The sequence below is a fragment of the Castor canadensis genome, chromosome 2 (assembly GCF_047511655.1).
Source record: "Castor canadensis chromosome 2, mCasCan1.hap1v2, whole genome shotgun sequence".
Classification (NCBI taxonomy): Eukaryota; Metazoa; Chordata; class Mammalia; order Rodentia; family Castoridae; genus Castor; species Castor canadensis.
In genome coordinates, this window is record NC_133387.1 from 19,484,103 (window position 1) to 19,507,774 (window position 23,672).

At 37.5% G+C, this 23,672-nt stretch overlaps 1 protein-coding gene across 5 annotated transcripts in view; it reads left to right on the forward strand.

Moving 5' to 3' along the window:
* Positions 1–13,868, forward strand: part of Cnot4 (CCR4-NOT transcription complex subunit 4) — a 117,121-nt gene extending 103,253 nt beyond the window's left edge. For 3 of the 5 annotated variants that reach the window (XM_020182916.2, XM_020182917.2, XM_074062420.1), the window contains 2 exons: positions 11,585–11,797; positions 12,484–13,868. In XM_020182916.2, the coding sequence (XP_020038505.1) occupies positions 11,585–11,797; positions 12,484–12,785 (515 nt within the window). In that variant the 3' untranslated portion in view covers positions 12,786–13,868. The remainder of the gene's footprint in view (positions 1–11,584; positions 11,798–12,483) is intronic. The other 2 variants (XM_020182918.2, XM_020182919.2) reach the window with 1 other exon arrangement.
* Positions 13,869–23,672: the final 9,804 nt, after the last annotated feature.

Genomic DNA, 23,672 nt, shown 5'->3' on the forward strand with positions numbered 1-23,672 from the left:
AGTTTCTCCACATTTGAGGACTCTCTTTAAATTTAGACATCATTTGAAAATTGGAAACAGAAATGTTTTCATTTACTCCAGTAAATGAGTAACTAGCAAAGAGGAAGGAAAACCAAAATAATACTTTTTAAAATAGACCTTTATTTATTGGAGTTGTTTATGGTCATTGTAAAATAGAATGGAAGATAAAGAGATTTCCCTGCCCGCCCCCCGCTCACATGCATAGCTTCCTCCATTATCACCATCCTCCAATGGTGTGATATTTTAAAGAGCCTACATTGATGCACCATTATCACCTGGAGTGCATAGTTTACATTAGGGTTCACTCTTAGTGTTGTATACTCTTTGGGTTTGGACATAATGACATGTATCTGTCATTATAGTGTCATATAGAGTAGACTCACTGACCTGAAAATCTCTGCGCTGCCTCTTTGATCCCTTCTTCCTTGACCCCTTGTAATCACTAGTCTTTTTACTGTCTCCCTTGTTTTGCCTTTTTGTTGTGTCTTGTATTTGGAATAATAGTATCTAGCCTTTTCAAATTGGCCCCTTGCATTGAGAATTTCCTCCAATCTTTTTTTTTTCTTAAATCATACATTTCATACAACTAAAGTAGCTAAATTTCAGTATATATTTATTTGTTTTGGAACACATTTATTTAAAAACCAATCTCAAAACAAACTAGCAAATATCTCTTGGCTTGTATTTACTTGTAGAAAAAGACTTTCTAAAGATGTATAATTGGTCTGTTACATTGAAAACATTTATCACCATGACTACATCTATATCTGTTTCATTTAGTTTTAGTATGAAGTTATATCATTTTCTGAAAATAAATAAACCATGTTAATGCCTAAAAATACCTTCTAAATATGAACCTCATAGCTGAGGTATGAAGAATTTGTCAATTAAATCATGTTTTGGAAAAATTGATAATTTCAGTTGTCTTATTTGGAGATTTTTGTGTCTGATTTAAACACAGGATTATTCTATATTTATAGGAGCTGTGCTTATAGGATTCATCTACACTATTGTAATAAAAGTGGGCTGTATAATCAAACTACAGTAAAGAACTGGATTTGAAGTTTTAGAAAAATTCTCGATAATTCAGCTGGAGGCATGGCTCAAGCGGTAGAGCTCCTGCTTAGTAAGCCCGAAGCCCTGAGTTCAGTCCCTAGTACTACTAAACAAAACAAAAACCTGGTAGATAATTTGGAAGTCTGTTAGTTTTGAAAATTATGAACATCAGAAATCAGAATTTCAATAGACACCTAACATCAGAGAATTTTTGCAAAGGCAGCCAAATATTTAATGTGAATGTAAACCTGAAGAGAAAATACTAGACATTCATTGGATGAAAGTTGATGGTTGAGGGTATTAATGTTGCTTTTGGAACCTGCAGAGCATAGATCTGCTTTATGTTAGGGTTTGACTTTGGAAGCATTTAATCAGACTCATTTTTGTACATGAGTTATAACTTACCTCTTGATTCTGTTGTGTTAAGATTTTCTCCCCCACAACCTCCCAACTGCTTGATACTCCTTTTGGGTTTTTTTTGTTTTTTTAACATCTGAGTTCCAGAAATCTTAGCTCTTGGCTTTTATTATCTTCCTTCCCCCCCCAATCTTTCATCTAAAATTTCATCTAAGAACACTTTCATTACCATCTTACTCCTCATTTGCAATACTCACAAATCTATATTTCAAAACATCCTGAAACACATGCACACACAGTTCAGAAAGCCTCTACAAAATACTTGCTTTTTCAGAATTCCTTATATATCCTGCTAACTGCTTTATAGATTTTTTGTTTTATTGGCAATACTAGGATTTGAACTCAGGGCCTCACACTTGCTAGGTAGACTCTACCACTTGAGCCACACTCCCAGTTTTTTGCTTTTGGCTATTTTTTTAATAAGGTCTCAAGCGTTTTTGGTTGGGCATACCTGGACCTGCCCATATTTATGCCTTCCATGTTGCTGGAACAGCAGGCATGTGCCATCATTCCCAGCTTATTTGTTGAGAATGGGGGGTCTCACTTTTTACCTGGGGTGGCCTCAAACAGTGATCCTCTTTATATCCACTTCCCAAGTAGCTGGGATTATAGATGTGAGCCACCCTGCTAGTCCTGTGTATTGAGCACTTTAGGACAACTTGTAACTGCTAAGAACATTTTTTTTTGTACGTTAACTGTACCAAAACTGAATCTTTTCCTCTTTTCCCATTTGTACCTTTTTGGTGCAGTTTGACAAATACGTGAAGGCAGTTACCACTTGTGTGGGACTTCTGGATATAGAGCAGATACCCCCAGTTCAACCATTCCACATGTAGCATGATACTGATTATCCCTGTAGTCTAGTTCTTTTCTATATATATTTTTACCTTTCTTAAAATGTGAAGCTCACACTTGAATATAGGAATTCACATGCTATCCAATAATAGATCTACTTTTTCATGAAAACCATTACTAATACTAATACTTGTCCTTTCATTTATGTGTAGAGAATCCTTTTGTAAAGGCATTTTATGGGATTGGTTTTATCTCCAATAGTAAATGAGGAAACTGAGGCTCATAGTGGTTGTCATTTGTGATTTGCCCAAGGTTATGCCATGGCTAATTTAGAGAATGCACATCTATTTGCATAGTATTGGACTTCTACCTTTTTAGAAGTCCTGTACCAGTTGTCATGTCACATATCATAAGCCTATTCAGTAAAACTTCTAAACCTTTTTGTGTACTCACTACTGGTTAGTTAGATCTCTTTCCTCCTGCACCCTCTTAATGCATTTTTTAAAAATCTGAATGTATACCTGTTACTCTTACAGAGATAGGTTATATACTTTAAGTGATTGGATTTGGTGTGGTTAGTGTATCCTGTTTTGTTCTTTTGTTTTTTATATCCCCATCTTGCAAGTTTGCCTTATAAAGGACTGTGCGATATAAAATGACAGATAAATGTTATTAATAACACTGTAAATAGCGTGAAGAATGTAGGAATTTCAATTTAAGAATAGGTGTAGTTTCTATTGATTCATCTGTAGAACTGGCTCTTTGCATATTTAAATGAACTTCATGGGTTTTATTAAGTAAAATAAAAGGTATGGAGTCAAACAAACCAACAGTATAATGGAGAGTTTTAGGCTAACACAGTATCTTAAGTTCTGTATAAATTCATACCATACTTAACCTTTTCTTATCCCCAAAAGGGAATCATCAGAGAACTTAGCAGAAACTGCTGAATTAAAGAAATATTTATGTTCTGACAATGCTAAGAAACCTGTCCAAAGAATAAATTACTTTGGTATGATTGGTTCTTTATGAAAATACATTTTGGTTCATTGATTACTCATTCCATTCTATTTTGGGATTGATAAGTCAGTGGAACAGACGTGAAGCTAGCTGCAAAGTCTATGATTTGGGCAGGCAGAAAAGGAAAGAAAGAAAGTCACAGGATATAGAAGGAAGACATTTCCAGTTGAAAATAGCTACCTCCATGACTACCTGTTTAGTTTCAAAATTAAAGGGAGCTGAGGTTCTTGCCAAAATGCTACTTAGATTTGCCAGAGAAATGCCTCCAAAGAAAAGCAGGTAGAACAAAGGTAGATAAGCATATCATATTCATTTCTAAAAAAAAAAATCAACCTCCTGATCTGTTTCAGAATCTTCCCAAGAATTAATTCTAAGCAGGTTGCTTCTACTGTTTATGGCATGCCTCTTAACGAACTCATCTGTGAGAGTTAATACCCTGTGATACAATTCATTTTATACCTAGAGAGTTAAACTCACTTAAATTGAGCAGATGCTCTTTCACTGTCTTTACATGTCTCCTGATTGACTGTTCCTTCTCCACATTGCTTAATCCGTCCTTTTGGCTAGATCATGCTTTGTTATAAAGATGGAAGGACGTAAAATGAACATGGAAGTATATGTTGCTCTGACATCAGGCTAAGCAGTGGCCTTTCCTAATTTTCTCCTTAGTCCACACTTAGCTTTTCCTTGTCTTTAGTATTTTCCCAATGCATGATATCGTTACGGATTCTGATTTTAGTTCACAAAGATAATGGTACTCTTACACAGATAGGTTATATACTTCTGTCCATCTTTTCTAATCTTTCTTTTCAAATCTAATATTGGATTTTTCCTGTATAATAACTTGCTACGGCCTGTGAATCACTGCTCCTTGTAGCCATGGGATAACCCCTGCCCATCTTTTTTCTGACTTTTTTTGTTTGTTTGTTTTTCGGAAAGTTACTTTATTTAAAAACCTGGAAACAAATACTCAGGGCTGTTTATTTAGGAAACATTAAGTACCTATTGAAGTTTAGGTTTAGGCACTATTTACCAAATCAAGGAGGAACTTAGAGTCTGGTAGGAAAGAATAAAGGTGTATGTAAATGGTTGCAATACAGTGGCAATTGTTTAAAAAAAAAAAAATAAAAGCCAGGATACCTGCTGTCCAAGAACTCAAGTCTAGTTATTCTCATTCTTTGCTTCTGTAAATCCTAAAATGATGTCACATAACTACTAGGGTTTGTATTTTCACAACAGCCAACCAATTCTTTGTTGGTCAGAATATAGTCCAAAATTAAAGTTTCTTTCCTCCTTACCACCTTGGAAAAGACAGATGATCTGCAAGGGACATTTTATTACACTTATTTTCTTATAACAGACTTAAACCTCAAAATGTGTTAGGAGGTTGACACTCTTCATGCACATTTTATCACATTTAAAACACATTTTAAAATGTGTTTTGAGGAAATCATGTTCTGGTCTCCTTAATTCTGTGCTCCCGAGGTCATCTTTGGGTTTGTTCATAGCCAGTGCTCAGCTTTGTGCTTTCTTGAATGCTTATCAGGGTTTGCAAATGTCTTAGATGGATTTTTGTTTTTGTTGTTCCTCTCTTTCATTTAGCTCTGTTGTTTACATCTCCTGGTTCAGGTTCCATCTGATGGAAGTTTATGATACGTCTAAGAATATATCTTTTGTATTAAATTTTTAGTTTACTTTTTCTTATTTTATATATAGCTTTACACAGACATCCTTCATAAATCAGTCATCTAGACACCTTCCTCTTCTCAAATGATCTGATTCTCATCCGAACTTTATTTACTGATTCTTGTATGAACATTATAGAAGAGAAAAATGCATGTTGTGTAAAACATATCTGTGTTTTGAAATGTTCCTACTTTTATGATTTGCTGCCTGCACTACCTTCTGTTCTATAGAGATTGCTCATTTCCTCTTCCACAGAAGCGTCTTTTCCCTGCTCACCAGTGGTCCTACATGTACTAGAATATATTTTTTTAAAGAAGTCCTTATTTAAACACTTAATGCATTGAGTTTTTAAGAAATATACTCATGTTTTGGCATTTGAAATGCTATTAAAAACACCATCTTAGTGGCTCATTTCCCTTATCCTTTTGGATCCCAAAACTTCCTTCTGATTTCTGTAAAATTTGCATCTTTTGGAGAGAACCATTTGTTCAAAGCATTAGACAGATAAGAATTAAAAAGGCTTTGTTAGAGAAAGTCACTTTCTACATCAAGTTTGAACCTTCACGTCTACAGCTATCCAGAAGAACAAATAATTTTCAGAGACTGAGCTGGAGCTCATGCCGAATGTGGGTCACTAAGGCCATGGTGCTGTCATCTAGAATAATCTAGGTAGAAATAAGACTTTGGGAGAAGGAATAAAAATTAATAAAAAAGAATAGGAAAACATTCTTCTCAAGGAAATGACAGAAAATAAAGTCCAGAAGCACAAATCATATTCAGCTGATCTAGAGTTTTCTATTTATGCCATTTCTGCTTCCTTCTAATATGAACAAGTTTTGACTTTTATTATTATAATTTTGTTAACGTTCTGCATTTCTGCTGAGAACTCTCTTTATTTGCATTCTTGTTTCTTTTTTCACTTAACTCTAAACTTTACTTTCAGATCTATGCAGATTTTGTCAGTGTCCCAGCAAATCTGCTTTGCAGTATTGCTCTATCTTGTTTTATAGTAAGCAAAATCCTAGAAATTCGAGTGTAAACTCTATCAAGTTTAAGTAGAATAACATTTTTTTCATAAACTAAATATATGTCTGAAAGAATTGACAGTCATTTTCCATGCATATTTTAGTTAATAAATTGGGATGATTTTGTAACTATCCTAAAGTACGGCATACCTATACACAAAAGCTTTCTTTTAAGTTCCAACATGACAAATTTTGTCTACTCTTCAAAGTTGGGTATAGCAGAATTCATTATATTTGAGTCACTTGGAGATACACTGTTGAAGTTTGAGGGAGTTTAGGCTTTCATGTAACTCGATCTCTAAAGCTGGTAGGAAATAATGTATAACAGGGTGAGATAGGCTAGTGGGGACCCAGTGCAGAGGCTAAGATAGGCCATTCCCTGTTCTCTGCTAAAAATTTAAGAATTAGGAGCCTCTGATTTTGAACTGTGAAGATTAAATCTGAGATAAAAAGACAAGATCAGATCTACAAACATTGTAGATAGTGGTTTTATGGAGTGGCCATTAGATACATCTTAAAAACTGAAGTACAAAATGAAATTTTAGGAATATTTTGAAACTAGAAGCTCCCAGTGACTTACTTCCTAGTTGGGGTGTGTCTGACTACTCTCATAGAGCAATTTAGCTTGAAGTACAAGGTTTCTGGCCCCAGTACTTCAGTCTGTAATGGAAACCTAAGGATTAGGGTCAAATATGCAAGTCAGCTGCCCCTAACGAAACATAAATGTTAGAGAAATTGGTAGATTTGTGAATTTAGTTGTATAGGCTAGTTCAGTTAATAAGGCCTGGATGTTTGTAGTTTAATGAAAAAGATCTTTGAGGAGGGATACCAAAAAAGAGGTAGAGGCAGGAATCCCAAGAAGACATAATACCTTGATAGTGGTATAAAAATGTGCTAGTGGAAACAAATAGCTGCACTAGTTGGGGGCTTGTCTGAAATATCTGTTTTCTCTCACTGCTATCATTATACAGAGATCTGTCTTCATCCTCTGGAACCTTTTGCATGATGCCCTGATATGTAAAATAGATGAAATCAGGGTGGGAGGGATGCATTTTCCTAGTACCCTACCTTTTCAACTTCCTCCATTCTCTAGAGTGAAGATTTTATGAAAACAGAAAAAGCCTTGGCTTGTATTGACAGGTTTGCCTGTGTTATGCCGACCATAGTTTTGTGTTTTGTAATAATAAACACATTACAGTCAATCTGAGAAACAAAGGAAAGAAACATTCTGGCCATTATAAGGCTAACTGTGGACTTGCCTAAGTCCTGTCTTCCTGTTTTATAATGTCACTGGAAGGTCTGATGTTAGAACACAGCTTTATATAATCATTGTTTATAATGTTTTTCTCTGTGCTTCCAGTAAATAGTTGGACTAGCCCAGTGTTATGTAGAAATAGCAAAGGCAGTTTGAACCTGTTTCGAGACTTTTGTGTTAAAGGGAGCGTCTATGTAGTAACTAAGACATGGACCCCATGAATGCCGGTGTTCTGTGCCCAGCTGGCCTCTCTTTTTCAGTATTTATTGGTTATGTATGATGATGGACATTTCTTCATTGATTTTTCTGTAGTTAGACTTTTCATGCATTGTCATTGTTTCCCTGCCAAGGCTCCATGCTCCTTCAGAACAGAGATGATGGTTTAAGTGTTTTTGTGCTCTTTGCATACTGGAGGCACTCAGTAAAGAGTTGCTTTGCCTTTTAACTCAGCAGCTTGAACACATACATCTTACATGGACTTTTGTTATTAAATCTAGATTTGTCAGCTTGCTTTAGTGTATGATGATCTACTAGTTAAGGATTGGGTGTTAGTCAAAATTTTAGTCATAATATCCTCTTTAATAAAGGGTTTCCTGAGCCAGGCAAATGGGACATTTATTAATACTTTATGTTCTATACCAAAAATAAAACTACTAAACAACTTGATCCCCCTCTCCTGCCCTCAAATTCTTTAGAACTGAAAATAGTATTTTGTTGTACATCTTTACATATTACAAAAGTAAAGTTAGTTTTTTTAACATCATAAAACATTTAAACATATTAGCAATAAACAGTCCTTCCTCCAATACATTATGTTACTACTAATTAAATTCTTTAAAAATAAAGTTATATCTTTTTGGTTTTTGTTTTTGTTTTGGTATTAGGGTTTTTTTTAATTCAGGGCCTCATCTCATGCTGGATAGGCCTGCCTAGCAAGCTAGAGGCCCTGAATTCAAATTGCAGTACTACAGAAAGAAAGGAATCAACTTCCCTTGCATCAGTGGTTCTCAAGTGGGGAAGTTTTGCCCCTGCCCCAACATTGGCGATGTCAGAAGACAATTTTGGGAACTTGGTACTCTTAGCATGTAGTGGGTCGCGGCCTACAATGCTGTTAATCATATCACAATACAGAGGGCAACCCTTATAATGAAGAATAAGGTGCTCCAGAATGTCAGTGGTGCTGGCATCACTAAACCCTGCTGTGGGACTAGGGATGTAGCTCTGTGGTAAGTAGAGCGCTTGTCCAACAGGAGAATCCCTGGGTTCATTCCCCAGCAATGAAGAAAAAGAAACAGATAAATAAACCCTGCCGTGTGTATTTCAAGGAATGGAATTACTAGAATCCCACAGCCAAACAAATTTAGGTTGGAGGCTGCGGGGTAAAGGGCGGGGGTAAAGGAGTTGATTTCAGGTGAGGTTAAGATTTAGATGGTTTCTTTTCTTGTACCCTTTCTTTATGCCAGCACTTGACTTAGAATAGTGGAAAAAAGTGAAGTAAATTTCATTTCTTCTTCTAAACTCCCATTCCAGCTAAAGCTGTCAGACCACTACAGTCCTAGGACACTTGCAGCTTAACTATATATAAGTCATACCCTCATGCTCTCAGGCTCCCAAAATGTCTAGGCTATGCTTCGTTTTGAGGGTTTTTATGTTTGTTGTTCAAGATTGTTAAAAATTATAAATAGCTAATTAGTTCTCTATCATATGGTCAGAGTGTAGGTGGAAGGATCTAAGTTCTTCACTGTCTCTGTATCATGTGCAATAGACACACATCTTTGGCTAACTTAATCTTGTAATTGTATAATCAGAAGAATAAATATCCTTTTTTAAAAAAAAAAAGTAGCCTTTCTTTTTTAGAACAGTATTAAGTTCACAGCAAAATTAGGTGCAAAGTACATAGAGTTTTATAGACCTCTTGCTTTATTGTCTTTTGACAATACTGATTTTCAAATAAATTTTGCATAAATGCAAGTGTTATTCTTTTAATGCAAAATCAGTTGCTCTGTTGTTTCATTTTTCACTAAATGTAAAGCAAAAATAAGGAGCAAGTGAGATAAGGGGCCTTCTTCCCTATGCTTGTCATTTGCATAGACTTCTTAGTGACCTTGGCCACTTAGTGGCAGTTATCCTCCTTGAAAAAAATTCCGTATAGTTATATATCATCTTTTATTTTAGGGGGATTTTATTTCCCTTCTAAGAAATTTTTCTTGTTTGGAGTTCAGTTTTGTTTAACTGAAAACCACTTTAAGTTTATTCAGCCTGCCTACTTAATTGCTTTAGAGGTTAGAATGTGCCTTTGCCACCAAACCTTCCTATAATTGAAGGTAATCCAGGATTTTAATTTGTTATCAGTGTGCTCTTGTTCATGCCTCAGTGCAGTTAGGAAGGTAGGGGAAACTGATGATTGTATTCTTGATTAGAATTCCTCCCCACACACACCAGGAGTTGGTAGGTATAACCAGTGGTATGGCACTTGGCTATCATGCATGAGGCCTTGGGTTCAAGTCCCAGGTCCGCGTTGGTGGGTGAAGGTATTCAGTCACAGGATTTTTTCTGTCTGCTCATCATTCTTGATGGACATGCCTCTGATGCTTCTGTATTTCATTTTTCCCTCCTTTTAATTGTGGGCCTCATAGGCTCCTGGATTTTTCCTTAAATATTTGACTTAAAAAATCTCATAGTCTACACAAAGCAGATCAACAGAGAGTTGATTTTTTAAATATAACTTGCAGCATCTGAATTCAGTTCTCAATAATGAGTTTTGTGAACTTGAATAAATTCCTTTTTACTTTGAGAGAGGGTGGCTTCGAACTCTTGATCCTCGTGCCTCAGCTTCTTGAGAGCTGGGATTATATGTGTGTACCATCATACCCTGCTAACAAATTATTCTTGTCTATTTTATCTGTTAAATGCAGATTATTCCTGCTCTGCCTACCTCACAGGGTTGTTGTGAGGATCAGATGAGTACCTTGTAAACTGTACAACACAATGCAAACATAAAATAATATGCAAGCATAAGAAGGATAAGGCTTAGTAAATATTATTAATTGTGAAATGAAAGTAAATTTGAGGAATTTATTTTCCCTGCTTTTATTTTGAGTGTATAGTGTAGAGGCTTTTTATTCATCTTAGTCAATTTCAGAGATGACCATGACTAGGCTCAGTTGTGTTTTTGGTCTTTTTATAAATAAGGTTAATAGAGTTACATGTTCCATTTGCTGAAACCAAATATAATTTGGTATAGATCAGTGGTTGGTGCAAAGCAAAATTATAAGAAGAAAATCAGGATTTTACCAAACAGCATTGACTGTGCCTTACAGAATGTCACCATCACTCATCATCATCCTCAGTGGGGATTGCTGATCCATTTTGTAGAAGGAGAACATTTTCCTATGTTTCTTTCCAAAAATTATAGCTGGTAATTTGACTCACATTCCTATTTTCAATAAAACAACTATTCTAAGTAATTAAATGCTTCCCCCCCCCCCAAAATAAACAGTTACATTGTGTGGATTCTGAATGGCAGTAGATCAAGCTATCTTAGACACAATTTATAAAAAGCCATTTTATGTTGCGTGTCTTATATTTGGCACTATTCATAAATAGACCCTGAAAACAGGCCTCAGATTTTGAATAAACTGATCGAACTATTAGAGTAGGAAGACTGTGTTGGAAATTACTCCATCCAAGAAGGGTCCTACTAGACCCTGACTCCTTGATCTTTGTGATTAATGGAAAAATATTCTTTTTCAAATTCAAAATCCTGTTCATTATTGCCTTTCTTCTCTGAAATGCGCTACCAATTTTGCAATCAGGAAGAACTTAGTTATTTTTCTTTTTCTATTGGCTTATGTTTATTCTTTATAAAATGACTTTTCCCTTTAATGGGCTCAGAAATAAACTCTCCTATTGAACTTAGCAGACTTGCTCTTTCATAGCATACATCAGCTAGGGTGGCTAAATGCCTCACTAACAGAAACTTCATAATGTAGCTGGAACTAGATTGTGCTCTGGAGCATTGAGTCTTGAAACTGGATTATCAATTTATACACACATATTGGGAAAGAGACTACAGAGAGATGAGAAGCTCCCTTTCCTGACCTTGAGCAAGTTTCCTCTCCCTCACTTCAGGGGCTCTGAGCTCATAAGTAAAATCCTAACTCAGTTTATTTTGCTAGGACAACCCATTTTAAATGCTCAGTAAAGAAAGAATAAGTCTTTTCCCGCTTAACCACTAAAGAACAACATACGTTTCTAACATCAGCTTTTTATTTTTTTATCTTTCATTTTTTGTTGGTAAATCTCCTAGACAACAGCAGTTCTGTAGAGAGTTTAAATATGAAGGAATGGCAGGACGGGCTAAGGGCACTTCTACCCAACATTAACATCAACTTTGGTGGACTGCCCAATTCTTCTTCCCCCTCCAACGCCAACCACAGTGCACCAACGTCCAACACTGCCACCACCGACAGCGTGAGTTGGGACAGCCCTGGCAGCTGGACAGACCCAGCCATCATCACAGGTAACTCTCTCACTCCCTTTAGCTCCATTCATGGTCATCAGTTTGGTTTTTAGCACAGCTTAAATCAAAACAGAAGTCTCTTCAACGTAAGTTCCTTTTCACAGAGCCACTAGCCTGCAGTGGCCTTTTTCATTCTTAGGGTCAGGATTGTGCAGTCTCGGTGAACTTGTCAGCCTAATTGTGTACTAAGGCATTTGTGCCTCTGTTGCTCCTTTTAGTCTAAGTAGGTATTAATGTCTGGCAGCATGCGTGTATTTTGTAGGCCTCAAAAGTATCTCACTGAGCCATGTTAAAAGGAACATACTCCACTTTTAAAAATAAAGCTCTCTATTATAAGGCTATCTTATTTATGTATCCCTATTAGAGAAGGACAAGCACAATGGGGAAATACCATCATTCACTTCTGGGGAATCGTTTGTTTTTTGCAGTTCCGCCTTTGTGATAGTGAGGGACTAAGTCTGTCGTTGAAGAGGAGGCATGGGTTTGTGTGACAATAAATATTGGTCATTGCTGGGGAGTAGTGGGGACTAAACATAGATTTTAAAGGTCTTATTTGGAAGAATTTTAAAATTGCAATATTTTTCTGTGCTTCTTCTTGGACAAACTAATCACTTTTGTCTTTTAAATTAGTTTGGTGAACTTATTCTTTAAATTCACCATTTTCCCTCTTGTTTTCTGTTCTCTAGGTATTCCAGCATCTTCAGGAAACAGTTTAGACTCTCTTCAAGATGACAATCCTCCACACTGGCTAAAATCCCTTCAGGCCCTCACAGAGATGGACGGCCCCAGCACTGCTCCGTCACAAACCCACCACAGCGCCCCCTTCAGTACACAGATCCCTCTGCACAGAGCCAGTTGGAATCCCTACCCTCCTCCTTCAAATCCTTCCAGCTTTCACTCCCCACCCCCAGGCTTTCAGACGGCCTTCAGACCCCCCAGCAAAACCCCCACAGATCTACTACAGAGTTCAACACTGGACCGCCACTAGGCAAAGAGGAGAAACCATTAGAAAATGCAGGATTTGTCCCACCCTGTTTTCTCCCTCTCAGCCCACCCACAGCTCCCTTCTCATCTCTTATGTTCTGAAGAATCCAGTACCTGATTAATTTTTTTCTCCCTTCTCCCAGATGCAATGTGATCACAGGGTCATTACCATCTTTTTTTTTTTTTAATTGTAAAAGTTTCTGTTGATCCAGCATTTGAGTGACACTGTTGAATGTTTCTGAAAAAAAAATGCCTTTTTAAGGAGAGGAAAAAAAATCAAAGGGCAGTCTCGATACTTTTAGAAAATTACTGTTTGTCTGTTGCGCATAATAATGACATAATCTGCTTAGCAGAAAATGACATTTAATCTATAGGAAAGGTCACGTAAATACATCATCAACTGCAGAGGTTTGAAAACCAGGTTAATTTGAATGAGATTGCTAAACGCATGGGGAAAGCAGTGGTCCTGGCATCCATCTTGTATTCAGCTAATCACTATTGCAGGAAAAATGCTTTTAATTTAAATTTTAAGTCTTTTGTTGAGTTGATGGGGAGGACTTAATTGTGTTGTTAACCAAAAGAATTTATTGGAAGTTGATGGCAAGACAAATTGATACTGTAGTAGTAACTGGCCTATTGCTAAAGAGTTTATAAGGAAGGGAGAAGTGATTTTTTTTTAAGGAGAAAAACATTTTGGCTTTAGATTTAAAGTAAATTCAGGTGTTTTAAAGAAAAAAGTATTCACAAATTTAATACCTATACAAGTACAAGAGCTGAACTATAAGTGATTTCTTCACTCTTTCTCCTCTGTCAGAATCTTTTTTTCTTTGACCTTAAATCCACCTGATGAGGGCACTCTGAGATAGCACTGCTCTGGGGCCATCTGATCACCAACAGGAGCAAATCTCTGACCTTGCCTGCAGCTTTTACTTAACCCTGTAGTTTCTGGACGTTTGTGCAGTATTGAAAAGACAGGAGAAAAGAAAACAAAAACCTGGTTATAACCTGATGCTAAAACTAAAAACAAGGAAATGTACCTCTTTCTTCAGAATTAAAACTAAAATCTTAAATAAAACAGAAAACTTGATGATGACCCTTGTTGTTTTTGTTTTTCCAATTTACTGCTTTCGAGTTTGGAACATTTTGTGACAAAGTGCCATAAGACGTTTCCACTTGATTTCACATCTTCAGCAATAGAGAGGATATGTTTAGAGGAAGAAGTTAGAAAACAAAATAAAACTGCTGTCAGTCACTGCCATTTTTGAAGAGCAGCCATCTTGTCCTCATGTTGCTCCTCTTCCAGTGACTTTAAGGAGCTGAGAGCTCTCCCTGCTATTGTAACTGTAAGCCAGACCTTCCCGACTGTGAAGACCCGTGCCAGGGGTGGGTTCCTGACATACTGACGTGTTGGTTCACTTGGGGAGGCCTGGCAGGAGCAGCAGCTAATGTGCACACAAGTAGCACCACTTAGTGAGTGCCGGGATTAGGAGAATGGGAAGCACTGAAATAAACAATGCACAGGTATATCTGCCATGACCAGTGCATATCATGGAGAGATGATCACACTACTGAGCAGAAGAGAGAGGGATAAAAATTAAATGTTCCCTTCCAGAGCCCAAGAAGTCTGTGTGGTTTGTATGTCTTACTTGGGACTGCATTCAAAAGTTGTCATCCTATTAGCCCTGCCCATGAAAGAAATTTGCAGGATAAATCAAGTAGCTTCAAAGTAAAGTACCTTTAATTTGTTGAAGAAAAGCAGTTTTTGAGATATTAATATGATATTGTCAAACATCATCATAAATAGAGACTAACCAAGAGGATAGTAAAATGTTTTGTAAAATTAGCCAAAATTTTGCTGTGCTAAGAAAGGAGAGGACTAGGACCCAAGGGTGTGGCTCAAGTGGTAGAGCCAGCAGGCATGAGTTCAATTTCCCAGTACCACCAAAAGAAAGAAAGTTTAAAAAAAGAACTAGAAACTGCATGCGTCTTTGTTCTGTGAATAGGCTTCAGTCTCTTTAACCTTCATGTTGCACTATGAAGTGATGGACCAAGACAAATAATTCTGGAAGCAGTGGCTTATAATTGAGGCCTTTGGGGGTGGGGGGCAGATCGGGAATCCTGAGATGGGTATTAATAAAATTACTGCTTTTTCTATAAAAGAAGGGAACCTTGCAAGGCTGTGATGTAATTTTGTGTTCATGTATACAGAAGACTATAAAAAGTATGGCCATCATTTAAAGAATGAAAATAAATGATAATGACCTGTGTTCCTAACAATCAGATTAAAAATAGAACCCTCGATATTTTAACAGCCTGCTGGGTGCCTCCTTCCAATTCCTCTTTCCTTACCCCTCCACAAATAACCACTATCTTGATTTCTGTGTCAGTCTTCAGAGTTTTGCCAGCTACTATGTATATATTCTGGAATAATGTATTGTTTGGTTTTGAAAAGCTAGTAATAAACCAAGTCTAGCTGTGTAAGGAAAGCACAATATTGTCTTAAGATATAGGCTTTTTAGGAGAGGACAAACTAAACAAGAGTCTCTGGGTCATAATTTGGCCTTAGCTTCTCTGGTAAGTGTTAAAAGGCTATTTGGGAGAAAGCAGTAGGCAGGGTCACAAGTGAGTCCTGGAAAACAGGACTTACCAGTTGAGCACCCCGTCCTGTTTACAGAAATATGATCTGGGGGAGTGGTGTGCTATTTTCTGGACCTAACCTCACCATGGCTTCTCTTTAGTCTTCTGGGGTAAATTATAAAGCACAATCCTTAAGGGTGAGAATGGGGTTTAAAATAAGGGTCAGCTGACCAATTCAGTGGGACATGGAAGAGAGAATAAGGTCACATTCAACTTGATCAAAATAGGAGTACAGAAAACCTGGATCAAACTGACTTAGGCACCTTGTTGGCAGTGGGAATCTCCCTATGCCTGTCTGCTGGGTCACAGTCCAAACTTGGGGTATGGCAGTCATTCCAAAGATTTCTCTTCCCTTTCTTAACCCCTCTTTGTTTTCTTATATCCCAAACTGTAGTCTTTTTTTTTTTTTTCATTTTTTTAAAATCTCATACTTTGCTGGAGTGACGTTCTCCAGTAATTTCTTGAGAAAAGGTACATGAGAAATATTTTAATCACACGTCTGAAATTAACATTTATTTTACTGTCTCAGTTTGGTGGATACAAGTATTTTGGTGGAAAGAGGGCTGCTGGTACTGGGATTTAAACTCAGGGCTCCATGCTTGCAAAGCAGGCACTCTGCTGCTTGAGCCACACCTACAGCCCAATTTACTCTGGTTATTTTGGAGATGGGGTTTCACAAACTGTTTGCCTGGGCTGGTCTCAAACTGCATCCCTCCTGATCTCAGCTCCCCAAGTAGCCAGGATTACAGATGTGAGCCACTGGTGCCTGTTGTCTTTCAGAATTTTGAAAGTAGTATTTATCATGATCTTGCTTTCAGTATTGCTACTGAATATCCAAAGCCACTCTTACCCTTTGTATGTACTCTGCTTTTCTCCTCTGGAAGCTGGGAGAAAATTTTGAAACGATGTTATTAGGTGTAGCTGTTTTAACTCATTGTGCTAGACACTGGGGACATATAGTAGACCTATTTTACTTAGCAATTCTGGTTCAGAGCCTCATGTTTTCTAGGCAGACACTCTACCACTTAAGCCATGCCCCCAGTCTTTGTTTACTTTACTTTCCAATACAGTCTTGCATTGTTGCCCAGGACCAGCCTTGGACCACGATCCACCTACCCATGCCACCCGTATAACAAGGATCACAATATAGGATCACAAGGCACTTGCAACTTCACCCAGCTCATTTGTTGAGATGGGGTTTTGCTGGTTTCTTGCCTGGAGCTGGCCACAAAATGCAGTATTCCAGATCTCTATTGCCTGAGTGGCTGGGATTACAGATGTGAGCCACTGTGCCTGGCATTAATAGGCTTTTTAGATGTGTCCACTCATGTCCAGCTCTGGAAAATGGTTTTGATTAATCTTGAATTTCTTAAACTTACTTTCTCTGTTCTCCCTTTCTAAAAATCATATTATTCAAATATTGGACTTTTTGTACTTTTCTTACCTTTTCCCCAGTTTTCCATCCTTATTTTTTCTATTCTTGTTTTTTTGATGAGACTGGGGTTTGAACTTAGGGTTTCACACTTGCAAAGGAGGCACTCTTTTGCTCTTCTTTCTAGGAAGTTTTCACTCAACTATTTTCTTATGTGTGTTTCTGTTTCTCTAAGATGGTTTTATCTGTTTGTTTGCTTTTATCTCAGTGTTCGATATTAGAGCCTTCTCAGATGCTTGATAATTCTCGGTTATCTGCTCATGAATAAGACTAAACACTTGACTGGAAGTGTTGAAAACGTGGGTGGAGTTTGTTGACTGAGCTCCCCTGTTGGAAGACCTGCACAGTCTTTCAACTGGGAAAGCCCCAGTTGGTCTTGCCTAGGCCAAGGTCTTTAGGCCTTGTCTGTGCTGATAGATTCTACAAAGAGGAGTCTTATGATGGCTGGCCTAGAGGGTAGGGTCAGTGTTTCAGAGCTATATTGGGAGTCTCCGTTTCCATTAAACATATATGTTACCCAATCCCTCTGTTTTAATATCTGCTCATTTGGGAGAAGAGTGACAGAAAGCTGGAAAATAAATCTAGGCCTCTAACTCCCTATAACAGCTTTCTTAGAAATCTTTATTTAGCCTCATGCCATACGTTTTCATCCCTGGCTTTAGGGTGCCTCCTATTGCCAGTTTCTGTGCCCTTGAGGATTTTTGTGATAAAATGGGATTGGATCTCAGCTTTGCCTACTGTAGCTTGAGGTTGGACTAAGAGTCTACAAACGGTCTTTATAGGTCCCCACATTTTATTTCTGTTCTGTCTTATTGTATATTTTTCTATTATTCTAACTTTGGTAGATTTTTAGGAAGAAATGAAATGAGGTATGTAGGTTTAACCTCCCATCTTAGCCCAGACTTTTGCTTTAATTTTACAAACTAATAGGCATAATTTGTCAGGAAAAATACAGAGGGAGCATTATGTTTTGCTGTTGGCCAATGATTTCTAGCTACCATGTTCCTCAGTGTGAATGGCATCTACCATCTTTGTTTTGTTTTTTGTTGTTTTACATTGAAATGGTTTCTCTTTTTGACATTCTCTTTCCCTATGAAGCTCTTTTGATTTACAGTCAATAGTTTGTTTTCTGAAAGTAATCATTCAGAGGATTATTAAATATTAGGCTGGATGTTAAAGGCAAAGTTTACTGTGGTTTTATGGGCATTCTAAGTCAGATGGATGTGGGTCATTTTCTATACTTAACTGAATTAGAACAGTTCTAGAAATTGCAGACAAGTCAAAAATAGCCTACTCTTAACTGTATATAAATCGTATTCTCAGAATAGGTAAAACTGTCAACAATGTATTTCCACAGGGATTCTGCTGCAATAACATAAAAATCTAAATTCAGTTAGAGCTCTCCAACAAAGTTTGCATAAACTAAGACACAGGGTGTACTGCACATCATTTCTATCAAAGTTTTACTAATATCATTTGATTTAAAAATCCCTATTATTAGATTATGTAAATTTTTAAAAGTCAGAAAGCTTATATAACTTACATATAATTGTGAGATATGTCCTTTCAGATCTAGCTACTCTTTTCCCAAGTGATCTTATCCAAATGAAAGATGATTGAGGTTATAAGTGTGAAATTTGGAGAAAAAAAATCAAAAACAGGTGTTTATTTTGTCACTAAAATCAGTACTCTCTTTGTACTTAATAAAAAAATTGTTAATTTAGTTCAGGCTTCAGACACTCATGGGCAGTTTCCTAATAGAACTGCCTTTGGCAACACATTAAAAAATTGTTTCTGAGCAAATTAAGGAAATAGAATTTTTTTAAATGTCACTTTAAGATCCAGGCACAATGGGAGCACCTGTAGTCCCAGCTACCAGGAAGGAACAGTGCAAGATAGTTGTTTCCAAATATTTGAAGTACAGTTATATAAAAAAGGAAATAGGATAAGGACGTAATTGTAACTAAGATGTGGAAGAGAGATTTGGGCTTAATTTTGTCCAAATTTTATAAAGTATATGCTTTGGGCTGGGCATTATGCCAGGTGCTTCAGGAGGTAGAAAAATAAGATGACACCTGCTCTCACATTGAAAAGTTTTTGTATGGTCAGCTCTAAAACAAGGCTGAATGTGAGAGTTTCAGAAGGGCAAAGTGTCAAGGTAGCTCAAAGAAGTGACAGCTTTGGATAAATAGAGACTTGGCTGGTGGGAGGTGATGGAGTAGCTTCTGAACAATGAGGCTGCTTGGGGCATGTTTAGGCATTGTGTCTTCGTTTGGAAAGAACTTGGGGTTGGTATAGGGGACTTGCGAGAAAGAAGATCAGAGTGGTGAGTCAGGCTCTGCTTCTGTGGAAGACAAGGCACTGTCAGTTTCTAACGAGGGGGAGACATGATGGAACTGTGCTTTATAAATATACAGCCCTACTGAAAATGACAAGGGAGACGCTCTGACGTAGGGTTCTTTGGGTCAATAAAAGAACCCCAAAGGAATCTAGAGCTTGGCTACAAAGAGATTGTCAGTGACCTCCAAAACTGTTTGCAAAATATGGCATTGCATATATTTTTTTTATCAAATTATAAAAAGTCCATGATACAATGAGAAGTCTATCTAGTAAGCTTAATTGAGGAATAGTCTAGGTAGGGATGGTTTTTGACTGATAGGGGCTTGGAGATGGAAAGAAGGGGAAAGAATGCAGAAAGATTTCAGAAGTACTGAAGTTTTGCAAGGTACTGGTCACTGAACACATAGATTTTTTTTTTCTCATTATTCCCTAAACAATGCAGTGTGAACTATTTACACAGCATTTACATTGCATTAGATATTAGAAGTAATCAAGACATGATTTAAAGTATATGGGAAAATGTGTGTAAATGACATGCAAATATTTTATAGAAAGGACTTGAGCATTAGATTTTTTTATCCATGGGGGATCCTGGCACCAATCCCCAAGTACCAAGGAACAGCCTGGTACTGGCATCATGCCTAGCTTTCTTTTTGAATGATTGAGGGAAAGAAGGAAGTCTTGGGTCATGGTGTGCTATTAAATTTTGTTGGCAGGAATAATCGAGGGGTTGCTTTTAATCTATTGGAGGTACTGGAAGCCAATTGCAGTGGGTTGAAGAGTGAAGACTATCTAGGGGTTAAAGAACTGGAAATAGTATACTCTGAAGAAGCTTGATAAAGGGATAATAGCAATACATTTTCAAGGAAAGGAACCTATTCTCCAAAAGGAAATCATAAGCCTGTTAGAAGTCAGAGGAGACATTATTTGGAAAAGTGAATTTGAACAAGAAAACTGAATTGAGTGGGAGTTAGGAGTATGTGTGGAGGCTGAGTCTGAGGAAAACAGATACTTTTCCAAGATTACAACAAAAGAAATGAGAGTTTTGAGGTAAAGACAGGAGGTGTTAAGGCCCCAACAGCTTAGTATAATGAGGGGGCAGGAGGTGGAATTGGGAGCTTGGGGACACATTAAATGTGTATCACTTGGGGGAATGCAACAAGAAGAGAAAAGAATGGATTTTTAAAAGAGGGTAAACAAAGTAGCAAGGACCACTAACAAAGGTTAGAATATATGTACAGTGAGCCCAATTGGAATAATTTAATGTTGCCTAGAATTTCCCATCAGTCTTAGAAAACAAGAAGAGAAAGAAAGTGCTGGAGCTTACCAGAAGCTTCTGGCAAAGAGAACTGGCAGAAAATCTGGAGCTGGGGCATGGTGAGGGGCCAAGGTATCCAAGTGCTCACCATGAGGTCTAGGCCTATAGAAGGCTAACAGCAGAGTGCATTCCTCAATCCTGCTTTCCATTTCCTGGAAAGGGATGGTACCAGAAGGGTACACAGAAGTTACACAGCCTACTCCACAGTCAGAAGCAGCCATATTAGGGAATGCCATATCAAATAACAAGATGGATCCCTATATGATCCCTAAAGCTTCTTTCAGAATTTAAGATTTTATGATAATTTGGGAATTATTGTAGATCCCCACAATAACTTAGAGTTCAAAATTAAGTGTAAAATTCAATAGAGTGTACACACAATACATTCTTTTATTAAAAAAAAATCACCATGCAGCCAGGTGTAATCAGAATATATCAGAATGTAATCCCAGCATGCTGGAACTCGAGGCAGGAGGATAGCAAGTTCCAGGCCAGCCTAGACTATACAGTGAAAACCTTTGTCAAAAAAAAAAAAAAGGAAGCAAGCAAACATTGGTAAAAGTATAGAGAAATTAGATCTCATGCACCTTTGATATGATTATAAATTTTTAAAGTGAATTAATAATATGAGATTGAAAATTGCCCATTCACTTCATCTCAATTCCCCTTCTTGCACTTGAACACATACGTGTTCATTATTGCATTGTTTATAAGAGGAAAAAATTAAAACAGCCTATTCAATGCTCATTAATAGTAAGTATGTTAGGCCTTCATACTGTGGAACTTCATGAGAAGATAAAAGAATGATATGAATGTCTACATAGAAGATCCACAAGACACACTGTGAAAAGATGACATCCATAGTATTCTGCCATTATGTTAAACACACACATAAAGTAAACAAAATTATATATTTATATGTACCTACGTATATGCAAGAGTATTTTATGCAAAAGTACATGTACTCTGCATATAAATATATTTGCAAATATATGCAGAGTTCATGACAAATAGTAATAGCAATTAACCCTATGAAAAGGACTGAGATGTGGTTGGGGTTGGCAAGGTGACATCAAGGGGCATTTCTTGCAGTACCTTTATCACTGAATTTTTTTAAACCACGAGAATGTATTTAGGTATTACAAAATGAAAATTTATAACTAAAAAATTCTGACAATGCTTTGAAAGAAAAGTAAGTGTACAATGGAGACACTGCTTTTCATTAAGGCATGAGAATGTAAAAGTGTATGCTCTTAGAGTGCAGGCACCATGGTTAACTTTATTACTTCTGCCCAAGAGACGATGGATGGATGGATGGATGGATAGATGGATGATGGATGGGTGGATGATGAATGGAAGAGATAGCATGAGAAAGTAACCTGAAAATCAAAATCTGAAGTATAAGGAACCAGACACACCAACTCCACCAGCAGGGGAAGGCCATGTGTCAGCATGTGAAGACCCTAACATGGGGACTGGGCATCTGCCACTGAAAGCAGCCCATGTTTCTCAGTGCACAATTGTTGAGGAGGAGTGTGATGTGAGATGAAGCTCATGAGTTAAGCAGAGGCCTGCTGGTTCATGGCTCTAATAGCTAGCCACATGCAATTTTACTTGATCCTGAGAGTGATAGCTATATTGTGGCAAAGATTGAGGTGTCCCTGAGGGATGTGTGTACACAGCATAACAACAAAAAGCAGCATAGTATGGTTTGACTTGTTCCCAGGCACAGTGAATGGGTGATGAGTGTTAGGACTTGGTTCTTAGAGTTATCAGACCACATTCTGTCCAGTTGGTATCTGAAGATTTTGGTTGTTGTTGGACTGGAATCAGGGAGATGAGAATAGTCTATAGAGGAATAGTTTAGACAGAGAGTTGCAGACTGTGACTGCATGGGTGTACTTGCCAGTTTTACTGGGTGACATTGGGCAGGGTACTTAAATCTCGGAACCTCAGTTTCTCCAAATGTCAAATCAGGATAACAGAATGAGTGCTGTTATCATAGAGTTGTGGGGAGGCTTAAATTTTAAAAAGTACTTCGCATTTTTACCTGCTCAATGAATGTTAGAAATTATTAAAGTGTTCTATTGCTGCTGGTACAAGAGAGAGCAGTGGCTTGAGGGAGCTGGGATATTTATGCCAGAAAAAGAGAGTGCACCACCCACAAATATTTGAAGAAGAGGAATTAGACATTTTTTGTAGGTCCCATCATAGACAATTAAGACTTATGGGAAAAGATTAACAGGATTCAATGTAAGAAAGACCTAACATGGCTCAGGACTGGCATAAAAGAAAGTTTTGTGTTATTATTACAAAATAACTGAGATAATTAACTTATAAAGATAAAAGGCTTATTTTGACCCATGGTTCTGAAGTTCAGGTTCAAAATCAGGCTGCCCTGATGAAGATAGTACATCACAGTGTATGGTGGAATGAACCACTTACATGCCATGTGTCAGGAATCAAAAGAGAGAAAGGGAGAGACTGGGGTCCCCAAAACCCCTTTGAGGTGCAAGCCAATGGGCTAAGGACCTCCAACAGGCTTCACCTCCCAAAGGTTCCACTACCTTTCACTAGCTTCACCCTGGGGACTGACCTTTAAATGTCCTTTGAGGGACACTAATCCAAACTATAGCAGTTGATAAAGAGAATTCCTTGCAATTATTGTAAGACTGGACTAAGTGACCTCCAAAGTTCATTCCTAATTTAGAATTCACTTGTGAGTGATGGCATCAAAGAGTCTTGAAAGTGATTATATGGTAATGCCACATCCTGCTATGAAAGATGTACAATGAAGATCAGGAACCTCCCGAGTCCCAGGCTTTGGCTGAGAGACTGCTAAATGAAATAGCAAAGTTACCATTTCATCATGGCCTTGGGGAGACCACAGCACTGCTTGTGACTTCTGTTTCTTCACCTGTGAACCGAGATCACTGTGCTTGTGTGGCTGCAAGGCTTAAATGAAGTATCATGAATAAAATTCCTCTAAAAACTAAAGCCCAATACAAATGTAAAGACTAAGTGCTGTGACAACTTGCCAAGAAAAAATTTTTTTTTTCATGAAATTCTGCAGCTGTGCTTTATGCTGTTGGCTGTTGGCTGCATGGATTTCTTTTGTGTTAGGAGAGAACCATCAAGACAGCCTCCACAGGCCACACTACTCT